At 46.7% G+C, this 27570-nt stretch overlaps 1 protein-coding gene across 1 annotated transcript; it reads right to left on the reverse strand.

Moving 5' to 3' along the window:
• Positions 1–1658: 1658 nt before the first annotated feature.
• On the reverse strand, positions 1659–9814 carry LOC110316417 (tubulin alpha-3 chain). The gene is made up of 5 exons (XM_021190712.1): positions 9705–9814; positions 5801–6023; positions 5398–5546; positions 4056–4736; positions 1659–2039 (listed from the first exon to the last, which is right to left on the reverse strand). The coding sequence occupies exons 1-5, from the start codon at positions 9705–9707 to the stop codon at positions 1743–1745; spliced, it is 1353 nt and encodes a 450-aa protein (XP_021046371.1). The 5' UTR covers positions 9708–9814; the 3' UTR covers positions 1659–1742.
• Between the last annotated feature and the right edge of the window lie 17756 nt (positions 9815–27570).

Consider the following 27570-nt stretch of genomic DNA (forward strand, 5'->3'; position numbering starts at 1 on the left):
AGGCAAAAAGGAGAAGACTGGCATCCTCAGTCAGCAGGAGGAAGCTCTCAAAGCCCACACCCAGTGACAGACTTCCTCCAATGAGACCGCACCACCTAATAGTGCTACTCCCTGGGCCAGGTAGATTCAAACCACCACAGCCTTCACTGAGAAAGCGCACCTGATTGCCCAGAAGGTGGAGTATACACAGAAAGGTGGGTGGAGCACCTGAGTGGAGTATACACAGAAAGGTGGGCAGAGCTGGGCCTTCACTGAGAGCAGCAAAACCAGGGTGGAAACCAGTGTTCTGTTGCACACACACACACACACACACACACACAATTTTGAGCAGCCTGGAGTGAGGACTGGGGACTTTGAAGTATGTGAGAAAGCCCAGATTACCCATGGTGTGAGGAAGGATAAGCTACAAAGCTTGTGGTTTTTTAAAGTGTCAGTTTATACTGGCCAGGTGGTTCACACCTATAATCCCAGCGCTTAGAAGAGGCAGGACCTAGAGTTTCAGGCCAGGCTGGGCAGATCACCCAGCTTCCTCCCATTTTCTCTTGCTCTGACTGGACCCAAACTCCATGCCTTGGAGCTGAGACACTTTGTGCCTGAAGCCAGTTTTAATTAGCACTGACTCAGAGACTGGATGCTGAATACTGTCTGTCCCTGACTAGAAGGCTTTCTCTTGTGACATGGGCAGTGAGACGCTAAATGAGCATCCTTGGCTCTTGCTGCTGATCAAGGGCTTCCCCATCAGGACAGAGAGCTGCCATCCTCTACCTGCTTGGGTGCCCGTCTATTTAAAGTGGCTCTCAAGGTGCTCAGTAGATGTCCTCTACTGATGTGCCCCACAAGCCCTGGCCTCTGACCGCTGGCCAGCCAAGAGCTACACCTTGGGTTCTTTCTTGAGAAGTCTGCAGAGGCACAAATCTGTGCTGTTAAAGAGGGAAGGTGGACCTCCTCAGACCTTTCAGATAAGCACTACCAGCTTGAGTACAGGGGAAACTGAGGCCTGGGGAAGGAAAAGCAGTTAGCTCACCAACGGCAGGAAAAGATGAGCTGCTGGGTCTCCAGCTGTGCTCAGGACCACCCAGACTCCTCAGAGAAGTTTCATTTTGACCAGTCATTCCGGAAGATTCATGCTTTCAGATGCGTGGCTCACCTAACTATTGGCTGACTAGGACGGAGCGATTGCGTGCGGGTTTATATGGTGCGGTACCAGAACCTTCTGTGCTGAGACAAGGCCCTGGGCAGCCCTTGACTGAAGAAGGCCCATCACTAACAACTCACGGTTCCTGCTCAAAGAACCTACATCCTAAGACCAGTGCTCAACATTTAATTCTACACCAGGACCTGACAGAGGGTGACTGAAGTATAACACGGGCCCATGTGATGTCTGTAGAAGCCAAGCAGCAGACAGAGAGCTACAGCCCCAGGTGAGACTCGGAGACCCTCTCCCCAGCAGCCCCAGACCGCGTAAAGTCATTCTGTGCCGTTGATCAGTACTTTATCCTAATGTCCCTAGGTAGAATTTAAAACTGAACATACAGACCCGTTTATCATTTCTTAGGGAAAAAAAAAACACGTTTTCTGCAGAGAAAATTTCTTGGAAAAAGCAAGTATCTAGAAAGGAATTTTGTTAGGAAGTATAACACACTAGAGAGGAAATGCCTCAGTATAGAAATTTTAATAATATATCCTTTATTTCCAACGGTGGGGAGGACACAAAAGGATGGCTGCCAGCCAGACCCATGCGCTCAGTACTCCTCCCCTTCTTCTGCTTCTGCTTCCACGGAATCCACGCCCACCTCTTCATAATCCTTCTCCAGTGCTGCCAGGTCCTCCCGGGCCTCTGAGAACTCCCCTTCCTCCATGCCTTCTCCCACGTACCAATGCACAAAGGCCCGCTTGGCGTACATGAGGTCAAATTTGTGATCCAGGCGGGCCCAGGCCTCTGCGATGGCCGTGGTATTGCTCAGCATGCACACGGCCCGCTGTACCTTGGCCAGGTCTCCCCCAGGGACCACGGTGGGAGGCTGGTAGTTAATACCCACCTGCCAGAGAAAAAAAAAGTCAAGTTTACAATGATCTCGGAGGAGATCGTTCACTACAAGTTGGGAACTGTGGACCCTGCTTAAAATAAATACCTCATACCATGCTTTTGGGAATGAATAATCACCTACGCGAAGCAACATGTATACAAATTGTAAAGGACTTAAGCCACTAATGGCCAAGCTGGAAGCCAACACGCTGGATCTTCATACACTCACACAGTACACAAAGGCCCCAAATGAGAATGGTATCCAAGGTATACTGTATACTTAAAAGAAAACTGACTGAAATCTTCATGTATGAAAACAGCTATGCAGCAGTAAGCCGCCCAGGAGAAGATGCTACAGTGGTGACCTTTATACACCCTGGGGAACACATGGCTGTGAGCAGCAGCAGCTAGGAGCACAGCCAGACTGGAGATGGAAACAGGTAAGACAGGCACAAGGGGTCCTCTGCACATCAATACACCCCCACTTTAAGGAGGAGCATGTACCCTTTGCTTGCCCGCTGGCCTGCCAACCAACATCACCTGTATAAAAGGCACAGCGTATCTTGAATATGTAGAGATGGCCTCTCGATTTATAAGGACAAGCAGCTTACAGGGCAGAAAATCCAACTTTCCAATCTTCCATAGTTTAATATTTTGCTCCCTCTCCCCCCTTCTCTCCTCTCCCTCTCTCTCTCTCTCTCTCTCTCTCTCTCTCTCTCTCTCTCTCTGTAATTTAAAGGCTCTAAAAATGACTTTAAAAGCCAGAGCTGGCTGCAAACTCACTAATATGGATAAGAATGATCTTGACATCGCTCTAGAGCTGGGATTAGAGACATGTGCCCTAATACCTTTCCAGCTAAAACTCAAACGTATTTTTAACACGGAAACTAGTGTAGCCCCGGAAAATGGTTGTAAAAGAAGGTGTAATAAACCACACTGATGCCGACAAAAGGCAACCTAGGCAACGAGGCTAACAGGGTTCATCTGGTGCTGGCAGACTCTCTGTGGGGGCAGCCCCTAACCTGTACTTCCCTGTAGACCAGCTCTTTACTGAAGAAATGCAGGTCCAGCTGGGAGGAAACTCAGTAAGGCACAGCATTCTGATTCAGCACCTGCTATCAGACACACCCTCCCTTGGAAGTCCTATTCATTGGCATAATGGTTGGTAGATTGAAGGTTTAAGAAATTATGTTTGGGGCTGGCAAGATGGCTCAGCAGGTAAGAGCACTGACTCCTCTACTTGAAGGTCCTGAGTTCAAATCCCAGCAACCACATAGTGGCTCACAACCGTCTGTAATGAGATCTGACATCCTCTTCTGGTGCGTCTGAAGACAGTCACAGTGTACTTACATATAATAAATAAATCTTAAAAAAAAAAAAGAAAAAAATTATGTTTGGGACTAGAGAGATGGCTCAGCTGTTAAGAGTGCTGGCTGCTTTCCTAGAGGACCAGGGTTCAATTCCACATGGTGGCTCAGATTGTCTGAAACTTTAGTTCTAAGAGATCCAGTGCTCTCTTTGGGCCTCTACAGACACCATCAGCACATATGTAGTGTGCATGCATGCGCGCGCGCACACACACAAACACACATAAAAGCAAGCAAATCTTTTAAAAAGAGAAAAAAGAAATAAGGTTTGGCCATTGGCAGTTGTGCACACCTTTAATCCTAACACTCAGGAGGCAGAGGCAGGGGGATGTCTGAGTTTGAGGCCTGCCTAGTCTACAGAGTGAGTTCCAGGACAGCTAGAGCTACATGGAAACCCTGTTTTGAAAAACCAACTAATCAACCCCCCCAAACCTCCCCCCTCAAAAACAACACACCAAGAAAAAAGGTTTGGTAATTGCTGGTTTAAGGAAAAAGGGCTTCCGGTGTTATTTAGAAAAGTGTTACACCACTTAGCAACTGCTTACTGCATCCGCTTTCTTTGGAGCCTGACATGGAAAGGGCCATGGGCTTGCCCAAAGCTGCAGCCACACGGCAGTCTGTTGCTTACTGGCAGATATAACTGTCCCAGCACCCAGTCCTACCTTAAATCCAGTCGGGCACCAATCTACAAACTGGATGGTGCGCTTTGTCTTGATGGTGGCAATAGCTGCGTTGACATCTTTGGGAACCACATCCCCCCGGTACAACATGCAGCAGGCCATGTATTTGCCGTGGCGAGGGTCACACTTGACCATCTGATTGGCTGGCTCGAAGCAGGCGTTGGTGATCTCTGCCACTGACAGCTGCTCATGGTATGCCTTCTCAGCCGAGATGACCGGGGCGTAGGTCGCCAGTGGGAAGTGGATTCGAGGGTAGGGCACCAGGTTGGTCTGGAATTCTGTTAGGTCCACATTCAGGGCGCCATCAAACCTCAGGGAGGCTGTGATGGACGACACAATCTGCCCAATCAGACGATTGAGGTTGGTGTATGTGGGGCGCTCAATATCCAGGTTCCTGCGGCAGATGTCGTAGATGGCTTCATTATCCACCATGAAAGCACAGTCGGAATGTTCCAGCGTCGTGTGCGTGGTCAGGATGGAGTTGTAAGGCTCCACGACCGCTGTAGAAACCTGGGGTGCTGGGTAAATGGCAAACTCCAGCTTGGACTTCTTACCATAGTCCACTGAAAGCCGCTCCATCAGCAGAGATGCGAACCCAGACCCTGTGCCACCTCCAAAGCTGTGGAAGATGAGGAAGCCCTGCAGGCCCGTGCACAGATCAGCCTGTGGTAAAACCAGAGTACATAAGCCAGTGCCTACGAAGCCACACTCTGACTTCCACCCTGCATTCAGGACTTCCATTTCTACAAACGGATGCAAATTCAGACTGTCTACCACACATACACACTGTTGGAATACAACAAAGACCTACAGATGCATCTCAGCAGAGTCTGAGGTAAGGTATTTTGGTAAACTTATGATGGATTCCTGACTCTAACAGACGTACCAAGATGACTGTGCCTTATAGTTTTATGTCAACTTGACACCAGCTTAAGTTCGAGGAGGGATCCTGTTAGTAAAGGAAAAGCCTCCATAAGGTCAGGTTGTAGGAAGCCTATAGGACATTTTCTTAACTAGTGATTAATGGGAGGGCCCAGCCCCTTGTGAGTCGTACAACCCCTGGGCTGGTGGTCCTAGATTCTGCAAGGAAGCAGGCTGAGCAAGCCACAGGGAGCAAGCCAGCTGGCAGCAGCCTTCAGGGCCTAACTTCAATGATAAACAGTGTTGTGGAAGTATACGTCAAACAACCTTTTTCTCCCTAAGATGCATTTTGTCATGGTGTTTTATCACAGCAATGGTAAAGTAACCCCAGCAATGACCCCCACCCCCAGACCCTCTTGACCAGGACAGCCACCATATGAAGCCTCCTCTGCAATCCTCTTACCAGCTTTCGGATTCGATCCAGGACCAGGTCGACAATCTCTTTGCCAATGGTGTAGTGGCCTCTGGCATAATTATTGGCCGCATCTTCCTTCCCAGTGATCAGCTGCTCTGGGTGGAAAAGCTGCCGGTAGGTTCCTGTGCGCACTTCATCTAGAGAAAGAGACCATATGTGCTGTGAGTCCTTCAGGCAAGGGCCATTCAATTCCTCTGTGCACGTGTGTCAACAGTGTTTCTTAGTCTTTGGTTACACATACATCACACACGACCCTTTCTTTCAGTTTCTTACCCAACAAAGTTACAAGCATTCAGCATATAGCCTGCCTGCTCTGCACAGAGCTCAGTGGGCTTTCCTGAGACATCCCACTCTCCCAGGAAAGCCCCCCACCTGGGGCCCAGGCACCTACCGACCACAGTGGGCTCCAAGTCCACAAACACTGCTCTGGGCACATGCTTGCCAGCTCCAGTCTCACTGAAGAATGTGTTGAATGAGTCGTCCCCGCCGCCAATGGTTTTGTCGCTTGGCATCTGACCGTCAGGCTGAATGCCATGTTCAAGGCAGTACAGTTCCCAGCAGGCATTGCCGATCTGGACACCTGCCTGCCCCACGTGGATAGAGATACACTCACGCTGGAAACCAGAAAACACGTGACTCGTTCACTTCAAACTGTACAACATACAAATACAATTCTGTGCTGTGCCTCTTTATTTACAACAATGCTTAGGCCTTCCTTTTATCTCTGTTAAAACTGACTGCCACCAGGAATGGTTACGCAGGTCCATAATTCCAGTACTCAGAAAGATTAAGTAGAATTCAAGTCCAATCCTATCTCAAAACAAACACACACAAACTGCACAGAGATAAAACAGCTTGCTTACTCCAAACTTGCCCTATTTTAATATATAGTTTTACTAAAACTAGTCTTAAACTAGAAACAATTCTCTTGCCTCACCTGCTCAAGTGCTAGGATTACAGATGTAATCACGCCATCACACCAGGCTAATCAGGTAGTCCCAGAGCATAAACATTTGCTACTCTTTAAAAATATGGTTAGTTTGAGACTTGGAAGCCACGCAATGTCAACAACTAGCTCAGTGGGGACAGTCACAGTTAATTCTCAGAAAAAAATCTATCAGGCCTCAACTGTGGCCTGACAAAAGTTTAAGATATAATTCAATAAGGATGACACGACAGATCCCAGGTCACCCAGCCAAAGCCAATCTAGATAGTCACTGTATCTTCTATTTGCCCATCTAGATCAACCTTTTTATTGCTCTCCACTCCACTCTGAGTACCAGGAAGCTGGCTCATGTACACTTCTGTTAACATTAATAAGTTAATATCCTTCTCAAAGATACCACACTCAGTTTAGGGTAATCACTCATCCATTCAGGTCTAGGAATGTAACATTCCCAGACATTGTTAAAGTATTGAGATGTTGTATTATCCTAATTTTTTTCTTTATTTAAAAAAATTTAAGACAATTTTAAATTTTATTTAAAACTTAAGGAACTGGCTGTATTGCCCAGGCTGCCCTGGAAACGATAATCTTTCTGCCTCAACGTACAGAGTGCTAGGGTTATAAGCATATGGTATGCCACCAAACCCAACTTATAGCCCTACATGGATAAATTATACATTTTTTGATTCTGCCTGTCTTAGTCAGGGTTTCTATTTCTGCACAACATCATGACCAAAAAGTAGTTGGGGAGGAAAGGGTTTATTCGGCTTACACTTCCATACTGCTGCTGTTCATCACCAAGGAAGTCAGGACTGGAACTCAAGCAGGTCAAGAAGCAGGAGCTGATGCAGAGGCCATGGAGGGATGTTCTTTACTGGCTTGCTTCCCCTGGCTTGCTCAGCCTGCTCTCTTATAAAACCAAGACTACCAGCCCAGAGATGGCACCACCCACAAGGGGCCTTTCCCCCTTGATCACTAATTGAGAAAATGCCTTGCAGCTGGATCTTGTGGAGGCATTTCCCCAACTGAAACTCCTTTCTCTGTGATAACTCCAGCTTGTGTCAAGTTGACACAAAATTAACCAGAACACTGGCCCACCCAGCAATTATAAATACCTATTTCAGGGACCCACTCAGTGAAGGAGAATCAACTCCGGCACTGTCTTCTGACCTCCACTGGCAGCCACTCATGCCAACGAATGTAATAAAAAGTAAAGCAAATATAGTCCCTTATCTCGTTCTTTTTTTCCTTATCTTAATTCTTAAGGCTTAGCAAGGTTTCTATGTCTCAGAAGTAAACAGAACCCCCCCCAAAGAAAAAGTCGATAAGATTCTTCAATGAAGCAGTTTTTTTTTTTTTTTTTGAGGCAAATAGTAAGATTCTACTGAATTTGCAGGTAATTTAAGTTTCTGAGGGTTAATTTGAAAAAAGCCTATACAAAAACATAGTACTGATTAGTTTTGGTCACGTGGGAAGAGGGAACATGAACTTGTCTGTGGTTATTTTCTTGATTAATGAGCCATGTGGAAGGGCCCAACCCACAGTGGGCAGTGTAAGGCCTGGGCTGGTAAGAAAAACGGCTGAGTAAGCTGGTAAGCAGGATTCCTCTCCATGGTCCCCTTCAGTCCCTGATCAACGGCAGTCAAAGAAATCCTGCCCAGAGTTGATTTGGTCAGTGTTTTACCGCAGTAACAGAAAGCAAACTAGATAGAGTCTGGTGCCAAATCCCATGCCTATCAAGGACTGTGCCCTGAGAACAAAATAATGGGATGACACTGTCCCCTCAACAAGAAAAAAGTTTTAAAGAAAATATGCGGGTCAAGCCCGGTGTGGGGGTACATGACGGCAGCCAGCTCAATGAGGAGGTGAGGCAAAAAGAGGCTTTGGAGGCTAGCTCGGATGACGAGAGCCTGTCACAGAAACAAAGACAAGTTCTGGCCATTTAGACCCAGATCTTCTGTGAATACAAGTATTTAAGTTGAAGTCCTCTGCCGGGGGCTGGAGAGTTTGTGTGGTGGTTAGGAGAGCCCTCTTGCAGAGGATCAGGGCTCAGTTATGAGGATCACCAAGGCCTGACTCCACCTCCTGGGTCTTCCACACCCTCTTCTGGCCTCTCTGGGCAACTGCACTCAGGAACACATACTTCGCACAGACATACATGCACGGGGATTTCAAAGAAAAATACCTAATAAATTAGGTTCTCAGCCTTATTTTATTCTTCCCTGAGAACAAGTTTTTGTAGCCCATGCTAGCTTCAAATTTACAGACTAGTCTCAAAATCCACATTTCCTGCCCCAGCCCACCTAGGGCTTGGGACTGTGGCATGCACCAGCACACACCTCAAATTTACTTTCTAATACACACAAAGTATACCCCCCCTTTTTTTTTTGGCTTTTCGAGACAGGGTTTCTCTGTATAGCCCTGGCTGTCCTGGAACTCACTCTGTAGACCAGGCTGGCCTCGAACTCAGAAATCCGNTTTTTTGGCTTTTCGAGACAGGGTTTCTCTGTATAGCCCTGGCTGTCCTGGAACTCACTCTGTAGACCAGGCTGGCCTCGAACTCAGAAATCCGCCCGCCTCTGCCTCCCAAGTGCTGGGGTTAAAGGCGTGCGCCACCACCGCCTGGCGTATCCCACTTATAAACCATGAAATATGAAAAACTGCAGTAGCCACAAAATATATAAAAGTTCTTTGGCAAGCTTGTTGGAGCTGGTGGCCTGTGATCTTGACACAGAGGAGGCACAGAGGGCAGGCCTACCAGGGGCTTTAGGACATTTTCCAATCAGGGAGCTCGAGACCCGAACACAGGCTCTTCGGGCTCAGTAACTTTCACTTTCCTAGGTGAACAAGCACTAGACCAGAGAAAGCCTGGTGGCTTCTAGGATCTTCTGGAACCCACGCCATTACTGGTCCTCGCATTCAAGGCCACTGGTACCAGTAAACAAAACAAAAGATCCCTCTCCAGAAACCTATCTGCCACCCTCTTTTGTTGCTTTTTTTCTTGAAACTAGAGGCCCACGAGGCTGAGGCTGTCCTCGAACTCCTGCGCCTCTTTCATCAGCCTCCGCAGGGAGACTCCGGGCGGGAACTGCATCCCAGCATCCTGGATCTTCACAGGGGCTAAGAAGCAGAGCATCTCGCTCACACGCACTTGCACGGTGAGGAGTCCAGAGGAAATTACGGCCTCCTGGGCTGCTCTGCCTTCGCCCACCCTCACAGGAGCTGGGGTTGCGAGGAAGCCCTAGCCTCAGGGGAGATGGAGGTCAACCTCCTGTGGGGCCGATCCCCAGAGGCCCCGAGGCCAACCACCCCAGCCTGGGACCGCTCCCACCAACCCGGCTGCTCTCACCATGCTGAACTCCGGAGACCCGCTCAGACGCCAACGATCCTCACCACCGGTCCTCAACCGCCTCTGGTCTGCGCGCGCTCAACAGTCCAGGCCGGATGTGGAGTCCAGGCGGGGGCTCATTGGCCCAGAGCACCTTAGGGGCGGCCTTAGGCCCCACATCCCACTAATGATTGGATGGGGCTCCAGTTGCAGTGCTGGCAACTTCTGATTGGATGTGGCTTTGGCGGGAAGGCTCTGGAGTGGCTGGAGGGGGACGAGCATTGAGGAGCAGCTGGAGACTGGGGGGTGGGGGGCTCTGCGCGTCCCCGACATCCAACTTAGCACGGAGCAAGTGGGGCGCTCAGGGTTTGCTTATCTGCGCATGCTTGATGGAGGGATGCCCTTGAAGCCCTGCACACTATCCGTACCTCAGTCCTCGCCTTTCATCCACTCGCCTCACCTCACACTGCCTTACCTCGCCTGGGAGGCCACCAGGTTGTGCTTCTCCAGAGACCTCAGTTTCTGGGCATCTGCTAAGTCCTGCATTGGGACCCAGCGCTGTTTTGGAAGTCTGTGCGAGCAGTTGTCTATTCCGACATTATTTTCTCTGGGAGAAGGTCTTGAAAGGGTTTGGCTCTGCGGCACTGGCTGGCCTCCAAGGCTTGTAGCCCGGGCTAGCAGAAGTTGAAACTCTGTCTCAGGCTACCTCAGAGCTGGGACTGTAGATGTGTGCCAGGCCCGGTGGGAACCAGACCTTCAATCCGCAATTTGGAGGAAACGTAAATTAGTCAACAGACCTTTCTTTCCTCAAGATATCGAACTACACATAGTTGAACTGTAGGCTGTGCCATGGTGTGTTTGTTTGTTTGTTTGTTTGGGCATAGTCTTATGTGTCCCACCCTGGTCTTGATTTCCCCTGTAATCAAGAATGGATTTGACCTTCTGATCCTCCACTCTCCAACCTCCGAGTCCTGGAATTGCAGATCAGCATCACAAGCTGGGGACAAACCCATGGCTTTAGAGATGCTTGGCCAGCACTCTACCGAACTCATCTACAACCCTAACCCCCAGTGCTGTGTTTACAAGAAACATTTTTTTCCTGATTATGAAATTAACACATTCAGAGTAGAATGTGTGGGAAAGGCAGAAATAAAATGGAGCACCAACAACCACACATGTCTCTAGAGAAACACATTTCAGCTGTCTTTCACCCCAGCATGCATACATTTATGACTTGTTTTGTAACTACGATCAAACATGATTTTTTTGAACAGAATCTTCTTGCTGCAATCTTATTGTTGGGTATCTGATTTGCTTGCTATGCATTTGAAACCCAGGCAATTTATATCCATATTCCATGAATGAATATATTCTTTCATGCATGCCAGTTTCAGCATACAGAATGCAACCTTGTATACCTGCAAATGAGCAATGGCATGAGACAGCCTGATGGCTTTGTTAGTATTCTGTGTGCTCTAGGATCCCAGGAGGGAAGGGAGGTTTGGTTGAAGAGAAGCATCTGGCTCATGGTTTAGTGTGCTTGCCGCCAGCTGCAGACTTTTCACTTCATTAGAGTACAGTGGGTGAAGACAGTTATAGTCTCCTTGAGCCTTCAGCTCCTGGATATTGTGAGGGCTAATCTGCACTTTCTGTATTCTGGTGATTCAACTTGCCTTTGATCTACAGTGTCTATGTGAATAATTCAACAGTTTTGATGTTTCAAACATGATTTAAAAAACCACTTTCCTAAGATTTAATTAGTGTGTGTGATTCCGTTAACTCAGGAACTTGTGGGCTCAAGCTGTGTTCCTCCGCTGACCTCCTGAGTAGCTGGGACTACCAGTGTTCACCACCACGCCACACTTGATATTTATTAAAGGAAAAGAATATTTATTTTTGGCTCACAGTTGGAAGGTACAGTCTGTTATGATGGGGAAGCCATGGCTGCAGATTTTTTTTAAAAAAATTTATTTGTGAGTCAGGGTCCCATGTATCCAGCCTGGCCCTGAACTTGGTATGAGGCCCAGGGTAGCCTAAACCTTCTGATCCTCTTGCCTCTAGCTCCTAAGTGCTAGTATGGTTGTGTAACTCTGCTCAGTTTAGGTGGTGCTGGGGAGCAAACCCAGGGCAGCATGCATGGCAGGCGAGCCCTCTGCCATCTGAACTATGGTCCAGGTCAGTAGACACCCATTTTTCCATGTATCCTAGTTAGCTTTAACTATCAACTTGGCACAGTCTAGTTGAGTTTCAGTTTACAGAATGCCCAGATCAGGTTGGCCTGTGAACATGTCTGTAGGGGATTGTCTTGATGGACGACTGGTGTACAAGGGCCCCACCCACTGTAAGCCACACTGTTTACTGGACAGATGGTCTGAGCAAAGCATGACAAAGCCCAGGAAGGAACATTCTTTCATGGTCTCTGCTTTAAGTTCCTGTCCTGACTTCCCTCAGGAATGGACTGTGACCTGGAAGTATAAGCCCAAATAAATCCTTTCTAACTGTTATTTATTTTTGGTCATTTTGGTTCTTTTGGTGTTTGTCTCAGCAGCAGACTGAAGCTGTGCATCTGGTTATTTCTGTAGACAGTGAGTCAATCGATTGGACCAAAGAGTACAGGCAGTTTTCTAGCTCAGTGCATAATGAAAAATTATCTTCCAAAAATTATGTTACGTTTTGCCTTTTGAAGTTAGAGTCTGGGATTGTCAGTTGCAAACCTCTTAGTAATTTGTCTTCCAGGTCACAGAACCTTAAATGTCCCCAAGGGGACCCCCCTAGAGCTACAAGCCAGGTGCTGCTGCCACCAGTAAAGCCTAGTTGGATCTTCATGTTAGAAGGATCGTGGTTCTGCAAGAGCTTGTGTCATCTTAAGGACTTTGTGTGTCCGTATGTGATGGTTCTTGCAAGGGTCACGGCCGGCAGCAGAATGCAGAGAGGTGAGAACAAAACTTGCTTCAACATGGCTTTAGTTAGGCAGGCTGGTTCAAACTTCTGGAGTCCCACCTTAAGCACATACATGTATTTTTGACATATTTAAGCACTGGACAGCTTTGGATAAAAGTTTCCTCCTGACAGTTATCCCAGGAGAGCTCAAGCATGAGACACCAAAGCTCCCTTGCAAAGCACGTCTTCTGCGAGGCACCTATGAACTCTCCCACAAGAGCAGGTTCTACTGACTTAAGAACAGTGCTCGGGAGAAGGGCCTGGGCAGGCAGGATTGGTAATAAGCATGAGGCTGGCTTCTATTCACTGAAAAATAATTCTCAGGAGTCTGAGGGATTCAGGTGAAGCCAGGCTCCACAGAAGCCCAAACGGTCACCAGGTTATTACATAGCACCCTCTCCAGCCAAACAATCACCAGGTTATTACACAGCACCCACTCCAGCCTTCTGGGTGAACAGGTGTCGGTTTCTTCCATTGAAGAAGAAAGCTCACATTTTAACAATTCTGCTTTCTCTGGTGCTTGTCTGTGAGCATGTGGACCTTGTGACCGCCTACAATTTTATTCTTTGTCTTATCTGATTCTACACAACTGTGGACATTTCAGTGTTGCTTTTATACCGAATTCCCCTCAGACCTGGGCAGGCATTGGTCCTTTGCCTTTTTCTATTCTTCTCCATCCATCCATCCATCCATCCATCCATCCATCCATCCAGCCCCTTCTCCAATCAATATGGGCGTGCTCAATTCACCACATTCTAAAAACATAAACCAGCCATTAGCATGTGCTCAATTCCAGTTCTTTCTTTATGATGCCCCATTTTTCCTTCTAATTACTTTCAACCTTTTACACTTCCTAAGAGAGTGGTTGCCTCTTTCACCATCACCATCACCATCACCATCACCATCACCATCACCATCACCATCATCATCATGATGTCAGGTATCTTTATTGTAATGACAAGTGAAATAATTCACATGGGAAATTGGTACCAAGCAGTAGGGTCATTGCTATAACAAACCTGACCTGAAAAGCATCTGGAACTGGTCTGCAAAGAGAATGTGGAAGAGTTTGGAACCTAAGGTTAAAAAGTCTTAGAATGCAGTGAGCAGAGCTTAAGGGCCATTCTGGTGGGAGTTTGGAAGGCCAGGATGTAGACAGCAGAGGCCCAGCTCCTGAAATGTCTGAAAAGAACACAGATTTTAGTACAAAATAGGTTGTGCATGCAATGCACTGGCAAAGAACCTGGCTGTTCTGCCTGTGTCCTGAAGACCCAAGGAAGGCTGGATATAGGTAACTCATTGGATCGCTTGTTTGGAAGAGGAAATCTCCAGACAGGCTATAGCATTTGGACTGGGGCGTGGCTTTTGCTTTCTGTCCTCATCCAGGTCTGTTGTGGGGGAGACGGAATAAGGGGAGCAGGAAGATGAAAACCTGAGCAGTCTGCCATGGGAAGGAGCGAGAGCTTACATGACACACAAATCAGGTTTGAGAGCCATTGTAACTGCTAAAGAGATCAACTCCATAAAAAAAAGAAACCCATCTCTCCAGGCCAGGACACCAGGAAATATTTAACTACAGAGTCACCCCCCACCCCACGCCCGGGCACTGTCGTGTGAAGATGCAAATTAAATTGAAGGGAGAGAGTCTGACTAGAAAATGCCGCAAGGGGAATTGCCTGTTTGAAAGCAGCTTCCGGGCAAGTGGGTCTCTAGAGTTATGGTTCTCAACCTGTGGGTCATGACCCCTTAGTGTGGGTTGTGGGGAGTGGTCACATATCAAATATCCTGCCTATCAGACCTTTACATTACAATTGGTAACAGCAGCAAAATTGCAGTTATGAAGTAACAATGAAATAATATTAATGGTTGAGGGTCACTACAATGTGAGAAACGGTATCAAAGGGCTGAAGCATTGGGAAGATTGAGAACCACTGCTCTGGAATCACTATACAGAAACTGATACAGTTGTGGTCCAAGGGAGCCAGGTCTCAAACTAAAACAAGACTGAAACCCAGCAGGCAGTTCCTAGGTTCTGCTATCTAGACTTCACAAGGTTTGGAGATCGTATCCATCCAGCTCTGCTACCTACAGTATACAGAGGCTCTTTCTTGGGCTAACTTTATTCCTTGCTAGATGCCTTCTTGGATGGCTATCCCATGGTCTTGGACTCACCAACATCCTGGAATTTCCAGAAGTTTCACCTTCATAGGCTCATGCAGTAGCCTCTCAGGGCCTCTGCAGGGATTCTAACCCTGTCTGCTTGTTGCTTGGCTTCAGTGCCTCTCTGGAATTGTGGTTCATGATCCCTTGAAGCATGTATCCCTTATGCCTGCAAACTCAGTGCCATGTGGCTGATACTCCCAAGTTCTGCCAGGTTCTGATGGAGCCTGCCCACCCTGGACTAGGACTGTTAGAGTCTTTCCTTTGGCAAGTCACATTCCTAAAAGGTCGTTGTTCCTGAGCAGGGAGCCCCATCAGTTCATTCTTAGTTCAGATTCTCTCCTTTCAAATAAACTCGCATCTTCGAGTATCAGAGCTTTCAGCAGGGGTAAGGGGTTGGGAGGTGGGATGTGGGGTGTGTGGGGCTCTGCCCTCACCTCTCCTATTGTCTCGGGGAACTGAAGTGGGAAAACTTACCCTACACGTGAACATTCTGGAGTCCTGAACTGCAGAAAGGAAAGTGTGGGAAGTCCTGGTGTTCATCACACTGCTTCCTGACTCTCACTCATGCAGCTGGGCACTCACTGTGAATATTGATTCCCAAGGAAAACCTTATGGAGGCACAAAAACTAACATCCCCAATGCAAAACATAAACTGAAAGGCAACACAGATGACCTTTTAGATCTGACACCGAAGGCACATAGGCTCAAAGAAACAATTAGCAAGCCGGGTTTCATTAACATTTTCTGGTTTTTTAAAGACACTCAAGAAAATGAAAGTGTGAGCCACAGGTGGGGGACAGTCTCTGCAAATGTTATATCTTGCTAAAGGACAGGAGCTAAAATAGACAAAGACCTTTCAGAACAACAAGAAGACAGCCGGGCCGTGGTGATGTGTGCCTTCATCCCTAGCCCTTGGGAGGCAGAGGCAGATGGATCTCTGTAAGTTTCAGACCAGCCTGGTCTACAGAGTTGGTTCTAGGACAGCCAGGGCTACACAGAGAAACCCTGTCTTGAAAAAGAAAATCCAAAACCTAAAACAATCCCAAATGCCAAACCAAACAGATGAAACAAAACAAACGCACAAGCAAACAAAACACAAAAACCAACCACCTAAAAAGTAGACTGGAAACCTTAACATTGTGCCTGAAAGGAGATTCTTCACACCACAGAACACCAGGGAAACACAAACTGAAGCAAGAGACACCCTAGCACACCTATCAGGGAGGCCAAAGTCCAGAGTGCTGACACCACCAAAAGCTAACAGGGGTGTGGAGCAACAGGAACTCTCATCCACTGCTTGTGGCAACACGAACTGACTTCTCTGGAAGGCGGCTGGCCAGGTACCGTCCTCTTACCCTCTGCTCCACCTCCACACTACTTGGTATCTACTCAAGTGAGCTGAAAACTAAGTCGGAACAAAAACTCGCATGTACAGGCGTTATCGGGTTTATTCATGGTTTTGAGAACTTGGAAGCAACTAATGCATCCCCTGATAGGTGACCTATGAGTTGTCCAGATGGAGTGTCATTCAGCTAAAAGAGATGAGTGGACAATGAGAAGTCAGAAAGAAACCATAAATGCCATAAATGTGTATTGCTATGTGGAAGAAGCCAGTCTGTAAGGCTGTTACATACTACTCGATTCCAACTTTGAGATGTTCTGGAAAAAGCAAAGCTATACAGCATTCAAAATATTAGGACCTCCAAACTGTTCTTGCAGTAACTACCATGTTCTTGTAGTAGCTACCATGGCTGGCTTAAAACTGCCTTGGCCTCCCTGATAGGTGTGCTAGGGCGTCTCATTGCTTCAATTTGTGTTTTCCTGATGGTCTATGGTGTGAAGAGTCCTCCCTTTCAGGCATAATGTTGACGCCTTCGGTCCACTTTTCAGTCAGTTTTTTTGGTTTTTGTTTTTTGTTGTTTTTTTTTTTTTTTTTTCCATTAGTTTGGTTTGGCTTTTGGGTTCGTTTTGGGTTTTTGGATTTTAGTTTTTGTCTTAGGGTTTTATTGCTGCGAACAGACACCACGATCAAGGCAACTCTTACAAGGACATTTAATTGGGGGTGCCTTACAGATGGAGAGGTTCAGTTTTTTGGCTTTTTAAGGGTGCCTTCATGCATATGTGTATACTGACATACATATACACATAAATAAAAACTATATATATATATATATATATATATATATATATATATATATATATATATATAAATTAGATGCTCCTAAGAGTCTGGAGAAGGGAAGGTGAACATGTGGCTAGAAGGATTTTTAGGGCTGTGAAATTATTCCTGTGATATTACATTGAAGTGGAAACTTCTGGTTTCTTTGGAAAGTCAGGTCAAATGATGTTTGCCGGGGCACACAGGTGAAAAGGTGCTTTACTAAAGCAGACACGTGAAATAATGTTTTGCTAAAGCAGACACAGGTGAAGGGAGGTTTTGCTGTTGCAGACATGTGAAATGACATGTGCTGTTTAGAAGGAATATATAAATAATGACCCCACAACGGTGGGAGCTTGAGCAGTGGCTTACCTTGCTCTGCCTTGCTAGTCTTTGTTGACAACACTCACGTATTGGTTCGTCTTACACCTCACTGCTGAGCTTTGCCTGTGCTGACTTCAAAGAGAGAAACTCACCAAAGGACTTCTCGTGAGGTTCCTGGGGCTTCTTGCCACTTCTGCAGACTCTGCCCAATTGGTGGGCCTCAAAGTTTCTTCTGGATTGAACTGCCCTTGCTGGTTTGTGTGTGGTGTCTGCCGAGTGGACTGGTCTGCAGCTGCTGATTTGCGTTTGGTGGTTTGCTAGCGGACTGGACTGAAAACAACTCAAAGATTGGAATCTCCCCAAAGAACTATCTCTAAGCAGGCCCGCTTCCCTTGTATCCTAATAACCTTTCTTTTCCACTACCTCTCGTGGGTGGTGGGCAAGAGGGGAGGTTGAGTCCTTATTAAAGTAGGTTGAGAAAAAAATTGTGCCCGTATTACACTGATGGCGCATGACATTTTCATGCTCCATGCTTCATAGAGCTACACAATGTAAAAGCCCTAACGTAAATTCTGCTAGGCAGTATCGTGTATCAGCTAGAACAAACGTTTTGCACAATGGACTATGTTAATAAATGGCTTCGTGCAAGATGGAACAGGAAGAGCACAAGGGATCACTAAACTGTCTGTGCATATTTTCCAAGAGCCTAAAGCTTGTATTAAAAACAGACAGACAAACAAGCAAACAATAGGCCCCATAGCCTTTCTTTTCTTCTTTTCTTCCCTTTGGTTTTTCAAGGCATGGTTTCTCAGTGTAGTCCTGGCTGTCCTGGAACTCACTCTGCAGACCAGGCTGGCCGCCGTCTCAGTGTAGTCCTGGCTGTCCTGGAACTCACTCTGCAGACCAGGCTGGCCGCCGTCTCAGTGTAGCCCTGGCTGTCCTGGAACTCACTCTGCAGACCAGCCTGGCCACCGTCTCAGTGTAGCCCTGGCTGTCCTGGAACTCACTCTGCAGACCAGCCTGGCCACCGTCTCAGAGTAGCCCTGGCTGTCCTGGAACTCACTCTGCAGACCAGCCTGGCCACCGTCTCAGTGTAGCCCTGGCTGTCCTGGAACTCACTCTGCAGACCAGACTGGCCGCCGTCTCAGTGTAGCCCTGGCTGTCCTGGAACTCACTCTGCAGACCAGGCTGGCACAGTCTTTTTTTTTTTTTTTTAAAGAATGGCTTTATTTATTATTACACATAAGTTCACTGTAGCTGACTTCAGACACATCTGAGTTCTTTTTTTTAATTTTATTTTATTTATTTATTATATGTAAGTACACTGTAGCTATCTTCAGACACTCCAGAAGAGGGCGTCAGATCTTGTTATGGGTGGTTGTGAGCCACCGTGTGGTTGCTGGGATTTGAACTCGGACCTTCGGAAGAGCAGTCGGGTGCTCTTACCCACTGAACCATCTCACCAGCGACTTCAGACACATCAGCAGAGGGCGCCAGATCTCATTATGGGTGGTTGTGACTGGCATAGTCTTTTAAGAAAAGAAAAACTAGGCCTGAGAATATAGACAGGGCAAGAACACTTGCCTAGCAGCCACAAGCTCCTGGTTCAATCTCTACACTTGTCAAACTCAAGAACAAGCAAAAAAAAAACTCAAACAAGAAATCATGGCTTGGCCTCCATTCCCAGCCTCTGCTAGCTCCTGCTGATTTCTCTCCTGTTTCATTATAAGCTTCTCACTATTTACTCCAAGTAAACACTGAGAGGTTTGTTTGCTAGATTGCTTTTCAGGAGTACCTAAATCAGGCCTGGGGGTGCACACCTTTGATCCCAGCACTTGGAAGGCAGAAGCAGGCAGATCTCCCTGAGTCTGAGGCCAGCCTGGTCTGCATAGTAAGACACACTGATACAGAGATGCATTGAAATCCTGAAACCCTGTCTCAAAAGAAGGAAAACAAAACTAAACTAAACTAAAACAGAAGCAATAAAAACTGAAACTAACAGCAACAGAAATATCTAAGTTAAACAGAAATAGATGGTTGATATTCATTGCATGCCTACTGTGTGTGTATCATAAACTTTATGGAGAATTTAAATATAGTTCTGGTGATGAAACCTAGGGCCTTGTACTTGCCAAGGAGTCAGGGCATGTGCAGTTCCATTCCAGAGGTTGTGCCAGACAAGTGCTCTTCCACTGAGCTATGTTCCAGCCTTCTGTTTACATTTTATTTATTTTGAGAATGCCTTACTAAATCTTCCAGGTTGGCCCTGAATTTGTAAGCCCCTTGCCACCCGCAGCCGCTAGCCTGTTTGTATTTGCTGCTCACGAGTTCTATTATTGCTAAGCTGGGTATGGCGGCGGCACACGCCTCTAATCCCAGTCATCTGGATGCCGGGCAGAAAGTTCATGAGTCCAAGGTCAATCTGGGTCTCTTGGACAGACTCTCTCTTTAAAAAAGGGGGGGGATGTAATGGGGGGGCGGGCTGGAGAGATGGTTCAGGGTTCAGAGGACTGGAGTCAGTTCTCAGTACCTACTACATTGGATGGCCTGTAGCTCTAGATCCCGGGGATCTGATACCCTATTCTTGCCTCCTTGAGTGGACGGACACGACACACACACACACACACACACACACACACACTCTCGCACACAAACACAAAATCTTAGAAAAAAAAAAAAAGTCCCATTTTTACAGATTTGAACGATGACATGTAAAAGGCTTGAGTAACTTGATGGAATTCATTCACACTGTATGGTTACAGGCACTGGGGACAGAACATGAAGCCTCACACGGCTAGGCAAATACTTTGCCGGTGAGCTAGCCTCAGCCCTGAGTGTACACAGTCAACTGGAAACAGAACCAGAGTCAGGGCATGTGCAATTCCATTCCAGAGGTTGTGCCACTAAATCATTACAGTCAGACATTGCATCCTCATTACACTCAGACATTGTATCCTCCTCAGGTTCTCCTTGCCGTGTGCCTCTGGGACATTACAGTCTTTTTAAATTAATTAATTAATTAATTAACCAATTAATTAATTAATTAATTGTCTCTCTATATAGTCTTAAAGATAATCTGAAAGCTGCCATATGTTATTATGCAGTATGGTAGCCCAGCTTGCTGCCCACCAAATCTTCACCCCACTCCATCTTTTCGTCTGATGCCTCCTGGCTATGGCCAATGATTTCATTTTACTGAACCCTGTAGTAGCATTTGATAAAGGGTAAAAAGTTTGAGCTCCTGTCTGTGTTTTGAAAACCCACCGATCCCTGAGCTCAAAACCCCACTGATCCCTGTGCTTGCAAACCCACTCTGAGGCTACCCAAGACCAGGATTTGAGATCCCAGCAATCCCTACCCTGGAACTCACCACCCTGGGAGACTCTGACCCCAAGAAACCCTACATAAGCCTTCCTCCCACTCAGTCATCTGCTGCTTCTCACCCAGGCAGAGGCAGCCACCCTCTAGTGTCTTTCCCAATAAATCTCTTGGGTGACCTCTGTTGTGCTGTGTGACTTCATAGTATTCCTTGGCTGTGACTTCCAGGATACCTTACCCATCAGAGCCGTGCCACTTGCGTTGGGAAACTCTCTCCCCTCAGACCTGTAACACTTACATTACTGCCTTAACTTGGATAGGCTCTCGGGGGGCCTGGGCTTCCCCTCCCTGTGTGAGCTTCACCAGGACTCTCTCCCTCATCTCCAGACCACCCACAACAGACTCACCTTCTGGCCTACTGATCGCTTGGCACCTAATCTACCATCAGTCATTTGGTAAATTTCCCCTTAGGTTGATAAACACTTCCCTGAGTCCAAAGAAGTCCCACTGACATCTGGTACCCCTCCCATACTCTTGAAGACAGAGGTACCGTTTGACCCCAAGTCACAAAACATCTTTGCCTTTACTTGGACTGATCCAGACACCCAGCTTTCCACCCAACTCACCTGGACTGTCCTCAGGTGAGCCTGGGCACTGAGACTCTGCCTGTCTCTCTTCTGTCCAGTGAGAGACCACCGACATCTTTATTTAACCAGTAGTTTTAACTTAAGGAGCAAGGTCACAAAGCACCACTTGATGTAGTTAGGATTCTCTTGTGTTGGGGGCAGCCACGCCTTGGGCTAGTATTCAATGTTACAATCCATTGCATAAGACCAAACCTCAACAAGCCACTCCTTCCCTCTACCGTTCCACCCATCTGGCTCTCCTTTTCCTAAGTGTCTTCTCTCAGGCTCCTGGATCCTTCTACGCCCTCTGGGGCCCTACCACACGGGCAACTGGCTAGTTATTAAGATGCTTACTGCCCTGTGTTCTTCCTAAAACTGGGAGTGATACCCAGAGAAGAACCCTTGCCGGCTGGTTTCCATCACAGAGTTTATAGCAGCACGGCATGAGAAACGAACAGTTTGGATCCTAACCCTCCTCACAGGTCTGGGTATAACCGCTGGGGTCACCACTGAACAGCAGGACTAAGTGTTTCCCTAACTATCTACTATCAGTTTCCCTCTTAGTTCATCCAGGACCTCCAATGGGTGGCTCAGACTGTCCTCACCCTCCAGGGACAAAATGACCCACTGTCAACCACCACAAAACTGACAAGGGTTAGATGTACTAACAGCAGCGAGAAGTGGTCTTTGTTTCTTCCTCAGGGAGGAGGAATGTTACTTTGTGTCAACCAGATGGGTATAGTAAAAGCCAAGATCTGACAACTCTGGGCGGATTTCCAAAAATATAAGAAATGGCTCAATGCCTTTGGCTGGTGGATCATTGGCAGTCCAGTATGGGATTGAATACTGTCTTTCTTAAGCTCCTTCCTCCTTCTTTTTCCAATCCTACTAATGACACCCTGTCTTATAAACTTCTTGTCTAGTTTTCTCCAACAACAAATTCAAAAGATGCCTAACTAGACCTTGAATCAGTTGCTATTGCAGGATTATCAGGCCCTAACTATGGGACCAGAGGTCTATAACCCACAATTACACCCTGATGGTGAAGAGCAAACTTGCCCCATGGACTTCGATGCCCCTATACTGCAGGAAGTAGTTTAATTGGCCCTCTTCCCAACCTCTGGATATTTATTAATAATAAAGAGTCTGAGCTCACTTCCAGGTCTTGAAAACTCACCAATCCCTGAGCTCAAAAACCTACCAATGCCCGAGCTTAAAACCCTACCCGCCTGACCCCAGGACTTGGAACCCCACCAATCTGTGCCACGGAACCCCCCCATCCCTATATCATCCTGCTTTCTACGCAGTCTGCAACTTCTCCCCAGAGCAGAGGCGGCCGCACCCTTTCGTCTTTCCCAGTAAATCTGTGTTTATTGTGCCGTGCTGTGTGACTTTGTATTATTCTTTGGCTCCTGACTACCTGGACACCTTTCCCTTCATAGCTTCAACACTTGCATTGAGGAAATACTTCTCAGCACTGTAACACTGAAATTTGGGGTGTCGACCACTCCCTTCTGCATAAAGCATTTTTTTTCTCTCCAGAAATTAGCTTTCCCTCCTCCACCTTTGGCTTTTGCTTCTTAGGGTGGTTTGTTAGTTTGCCGTCTGCCTGTCTGTTGAACGTGGGAGTCCACGTGGTCTTGGCTCAGATCTTTTTCTTCTTACCCTCATTCTGTGCGTAGGCCTATGGTCCTCTTCAGTTACCATCTAAATGGCTAAGACACTGAAGATACATCTTGAATACCTTCATCTCGAGATGTTCAGAAGTGACTAATTCAGATCTCTCTCTATGTGGTTCAAGTATGCCTTTTATTTTAATGGTAAGAAATATATATCCTAGTGGATTATTGTTGTTTACTGAATAAAAGTGAAATAACTGTAATTGCTACCTCGCCAAAGAAAGGAGTATTATTTGAAGTCCAGAAGTCACCCACACACCCCTCTGTAATCATAACTAGCTTCCTCCTTTCTGAAGCCGTGAGGCCTGGGTGATTCTCATTCCCTGGTGTGTGTGTGTGTGTGTGTGTGTGTGTGTGTGTGTGTGTTGTTAGAACCACTCCACTACTTACATATGTGCCTCTAAATGGTGTAGTCTAGGCTTTTTAAACTTTATGAATGGAACTATGCTGAATGTTTTTTTTTTTTTTCTGTCTTCCTTCTATAAGGAGAGAAAAAAAAAGTCTGTTTCTTTTAATCTGGCTCTCTGACCAGGGTACAAAGGTTAAACTCACCTAAGAGGAACAAAAAACCTGGGCTTAGAGGGACAGGGCTTTCATCCCAGCACTTAGGCGACGGACGCTGCAACATCAAGAGTCTGAGACCAGTTTGGGCCACACAGCAAGATCATATCTATATCAATATGGATATAGATATAGTTCATATGATATATTACATATAATATATATGTGCATATATGTGCATTCGAGGGAGGGAAGTAAGAAGAGATACTGGGAGTGTTGCTCAGTGGTAGAGAACTTGCCTAGTGTATGTATGTCCCTTGATTTTGTTCTAGTACTCCTGAAATATAAACACTACTGTCTCAAAAAAACCCATAAAATTATAATAATAACAATAACAGGGGCTGGAGAGGTGGCCCAACAGTTAAGAGCACTCACTGTCCTTTTTATGACACAGATTTGATTCCCAGCACCCACATGGTAGCTCACACAGACCTATAAGGTACAGGGGATCCAGTGCCCTCTTTTTTTTTTCTTCGAGACAGGGTTTCTCTGTGTAGCCCCGGCTGTCCTGGAACTCACTTTGTAGACCAGGCTGGCCTCAAACTCAGAAATCTGCCTGCTTCTGCCTCCCAAGTGCTGGGATTAAAGGCGTGCACCACCACTGCCCAGCCAGTACCCTCTTCTGACCTGAGGCCACCAGGCATGCACACAGCTCATAGACATACATGCAAGCAAAATATTCATACACATAAAACAAATCTTAAAAATAGCAAGGCTGAGTCGGTGTTTTGGCTCAGCAGGTAGAGGAGCTTCCTGCCAAGCCTGATGATCTGTTTTGTCCCTGGGATCTACACAGCAGAAGTAGAGAGCTGAGTCCCTCGAGTTGTTGGCCGACCTCCACGTGTGCTCTGTGACATGTGCTCAAGACACTCTGAGATTGAAACATTCCATCCTTCAGAGAAGCTCCATAAACCGGAAGGTAAACAACTCAAAACAGCTTCTGGATGTCCCTTATAACTTATAGGGTTTTAATTAACTTGGTATTAACTCAATAACCCTAATAACACCTTTATTCCTATAAGTAACTCCAATAAAACTCATTGGTTCATCAAGTTGGGCTTTAGTGATATCTATACTTTTGTGTGTGATGGGCTTCCTGTCTGGGGTGAGTAGTTGTCTGTGTTCCGTCTCCCCAGGAAGAGTCTTGTCACACAACAAACACCCCCCCAAATAAATAAATAGATAGATAGTAAAAGTTCATAAAATAAAATATGTAGAAGTGCAGTGTAGTTCAATGATAGTTTGCCTAGCATATTTGAGACCTGTGTGTAATCTCAACATCATACAACACACACACACACACACACACACACACACAGAGAGAGAGAGAGAGAGAGAGAGAGAGAGAGAGAGAGAGAGAGAGAGAGAGACCATGGTAAAACACACAAACCTATAGTCCCAGCAGTCAGGAGGCACAAAGGGTAACTATCCATGTGAGGCTTAGGTCCTGTCTAAAGCTAAAACTAAAAATAATAAAATAAGCAGTCTGTACCTTATGTGTAAGCAAAGCTAATGAGATTGCTTCCTCTCATGCACAAGATTCACAGTGCATGTCTGTTTGCTTGTTTGATGTATGTGTGTGCACGTGTATGTGCATGTAGGGTAAGAGTGTAACCTATAGAAGTTGCTTCTCTTTGGAAGGACCAAACTCATGTTGTCAGCCTTGGTGGCAAGTGCCGTTAGTCACTAAGCCATCTCCCTGTCCCTTAATTCATACTTTTGTTTTTGGAAGTAGTGAGAAATAAAAATAAAGGGCCAGCAAGATGGCATGGCAGGCGCAGCAGGCTAAGGCACTGGCTGTAAGCCCGGCGCCTGCTAACCTGAGCTCCACGCCTCGGACCCGCATAAAGAAGAACAAGGAGAGGACCAGCTCCACAGAGTTGTCTGATGACAACCACGTTAGACACCAAGTGCAAAGATAATAATACATAAATAAAATAAATCGTGAACACTCGACGTGGTGGCACACCTTGAATTCTAGCTCCTCAGGAGGCTGAGGCAGGAGGATCACAAATTTGAAGCTAATCTGGGCAGATGAATGACAATACTAGAAAATTTGAAAGTGGCTATGGTTCTGGGGTTGAAACTCAGTGGTAGAATGTTTGTTTAGCATTCCATGCTCAGTACCAGATGAAGAGAAAAAGTGGATGTCTCCATGGGACACCCCAATTCCACATCCTAGTGTCTCCTCGAATTCAGTTCTCAGCACTCACCTTAGGCAGCTTGTAATCACCTGTAGCTCCAGCGTCTGTTGCCTCTGGCCTAAGCGGGCACCCGCCCTTACACGCACATAGACACATGCAGACACATAGCCTACACAGAATTGAAAACAATAAAAAATTTTTAAAAATCTTAGAGACATGAGATCATGTGTTCTAGGTTACTTATATGAGTCTAAGCGTGCAGCAGTCTTTGTAATTTTTAACATTTAAATTTTCTATTTTGCGAGGGGTTGGACAAATGGCTCAGCAGTTAAGAGTTCACAGCATGGCAAGGGATTAAACTCCCTAAGCCATTGTTGGAAGGGACCAGTGTAGGATCAGGAGCCCCAAGACCAAGTCCTCAGAACAAAGGCGAGTTCTTTGCCCAGAGGAGGAAAGGGCAGACAATAAGAGATTGCCACAAGCCTTTAATCCTAGCACTCAGGCCGAGGTGGATCTCTGCTCTATAGAGTTCTAGGATAGCCTACACAGAGGGGTGGGGGGGAAGGGGGGGAATAGAGGACAAGGAAGAGGAGAAAGAGATATTTGTCCCAGAATAGGGGTAGGGGATGGGAAGGGACAAAGGACCGGCTGGATAGAGAGCAGACAGACATGGCCCTTAGGAAAATGGCAGTTTATAAAGGTAAACGTGCTAGCATTCCTTTTAGGCTCTGTCCCACAGTTACCTGGTGACAGCCAGGTATGCCTGACTCAGTATAAAAGGGCCTCTTGCTCTCTTCCTTCTCTCTCTGCCCCTTCTCTTCCCACCCCCTCCCCCCTCTCTTTCCAGGAGCTCATGGCCAGCCTCTACTATCTCAACCTTTCCCTGTCTCTATTCCCTTAACTCCCCTCCCCATGGCCTAAATAAACTCTATTCTATACTATACTGTCCGTGGCTAGTCCCTCAGGGAGAAGGGTGTCTCAGCATGGGCCTGCAGAGGCACCCCCTTCTGCCTCACCATTCCGCACCTCTATCAAACATATTTCTGGTTCTTTCTTTCTTTTCATAAAACACAACAAAAGGCAAAAAGTATTTCCCCTGTGTTATGGATAGGGTGTTTAATTTTGATTTGACAGGTTAATTGATGAGCCAAAGGGGGCTTTTGATTTCTGGACCTTAATACTTTGAAAGCTGGACCTCGGTGTTTGGCCTCAGGAGGAGGAGGTGGCCAAATAAGGGACTAGACCTTGGGGCTTTAGGAATGTAATGTAACAAACAAGGCAGAGGGAATGGGGGAGAAGGGCAAGGCCTGCCTGAGCCAGGTTTGACACGTTGGGTATGACTAGAGCCCCTGGAATTGTCACCAACCTTTTGGTCTCTGACTTCATACATTTTACTGCACTGGGAAAAAGTTTAGTGGTTTCTTACTGATCCCCGGGTGAAGTTCCAACTTTACAAGGTTTTTACAAATTTAGAGTTTGTAAGTTTGGTCTAGTGAACAAACCCACTTCCTGTTTACCTCTCCTGCTTCCTCTCCCTCCCGGGGACCAAGCTCTCCAGCACCAGGCAAATGGGTCCATCTCAGGGCCTCTGCGCAGACCACTCACGCATCTTCACGGCTCTCCACCGGGGTAATCTTCACCGTCCCTTAAGTCTGTTACTCGAGAACTCCTCTAGAAAGCATTTCCTGACCTTCCAGCCTCCACCAGACCCCAGTTCCAGCCTAAAAGGAGTGCTTTTTAGCGCTCATCTCTCAGGAATTACTACATAAACTCCAGGAAGTTCTCAGCCAAGTTTGTTTAGATGCTGTTTTATCTGAACATGACTGCTACATAGAAAATACTCACTTAATGTTTTCCAAATGTGACCTTCGAAAGTGTGGCTCAGATTAATTTAACAAACCATCAGGCCAAGTCCACAGAATGAGAGCCGGGCTGCCGGCCGATCAGCACATCCTGTTGTGCTGATCGACCGCC

The sequence above is a fragment of the Mus pahari genome, chromosome 2 (assembly GCF_900095145.1).
Source record: "Mus pahari chromosome 2, PAHARI_EIJ_v1.1, whole genome shotgun sequence".
Lineage (NCBI taxonomy): Eukaryota > Metazoa > Chordata > Mammalia > Rodentia > Muridae > Mus > Mus pahari.

Bases quoted from the DNA above. Each gene is read 5' to 3' on its own strand.
- LOC110316417 (XM_021190712.1), bottom strand. The intron at 5,547-5,800 runs GTAGGTGCCTGG...CTCTTTCTCTAG, and splicing joins CTTGGAGCCCACTGTGGTCG to ATGAAGTGCGCACAGGAACC. The intron at 2,040-4,055 runs GTAGGACTGGGT...TTTCTCTGGCAG, and splicing joins GGTGCCCGACTGGATTTAAG to GTGGGTATTAACTACCAGCC.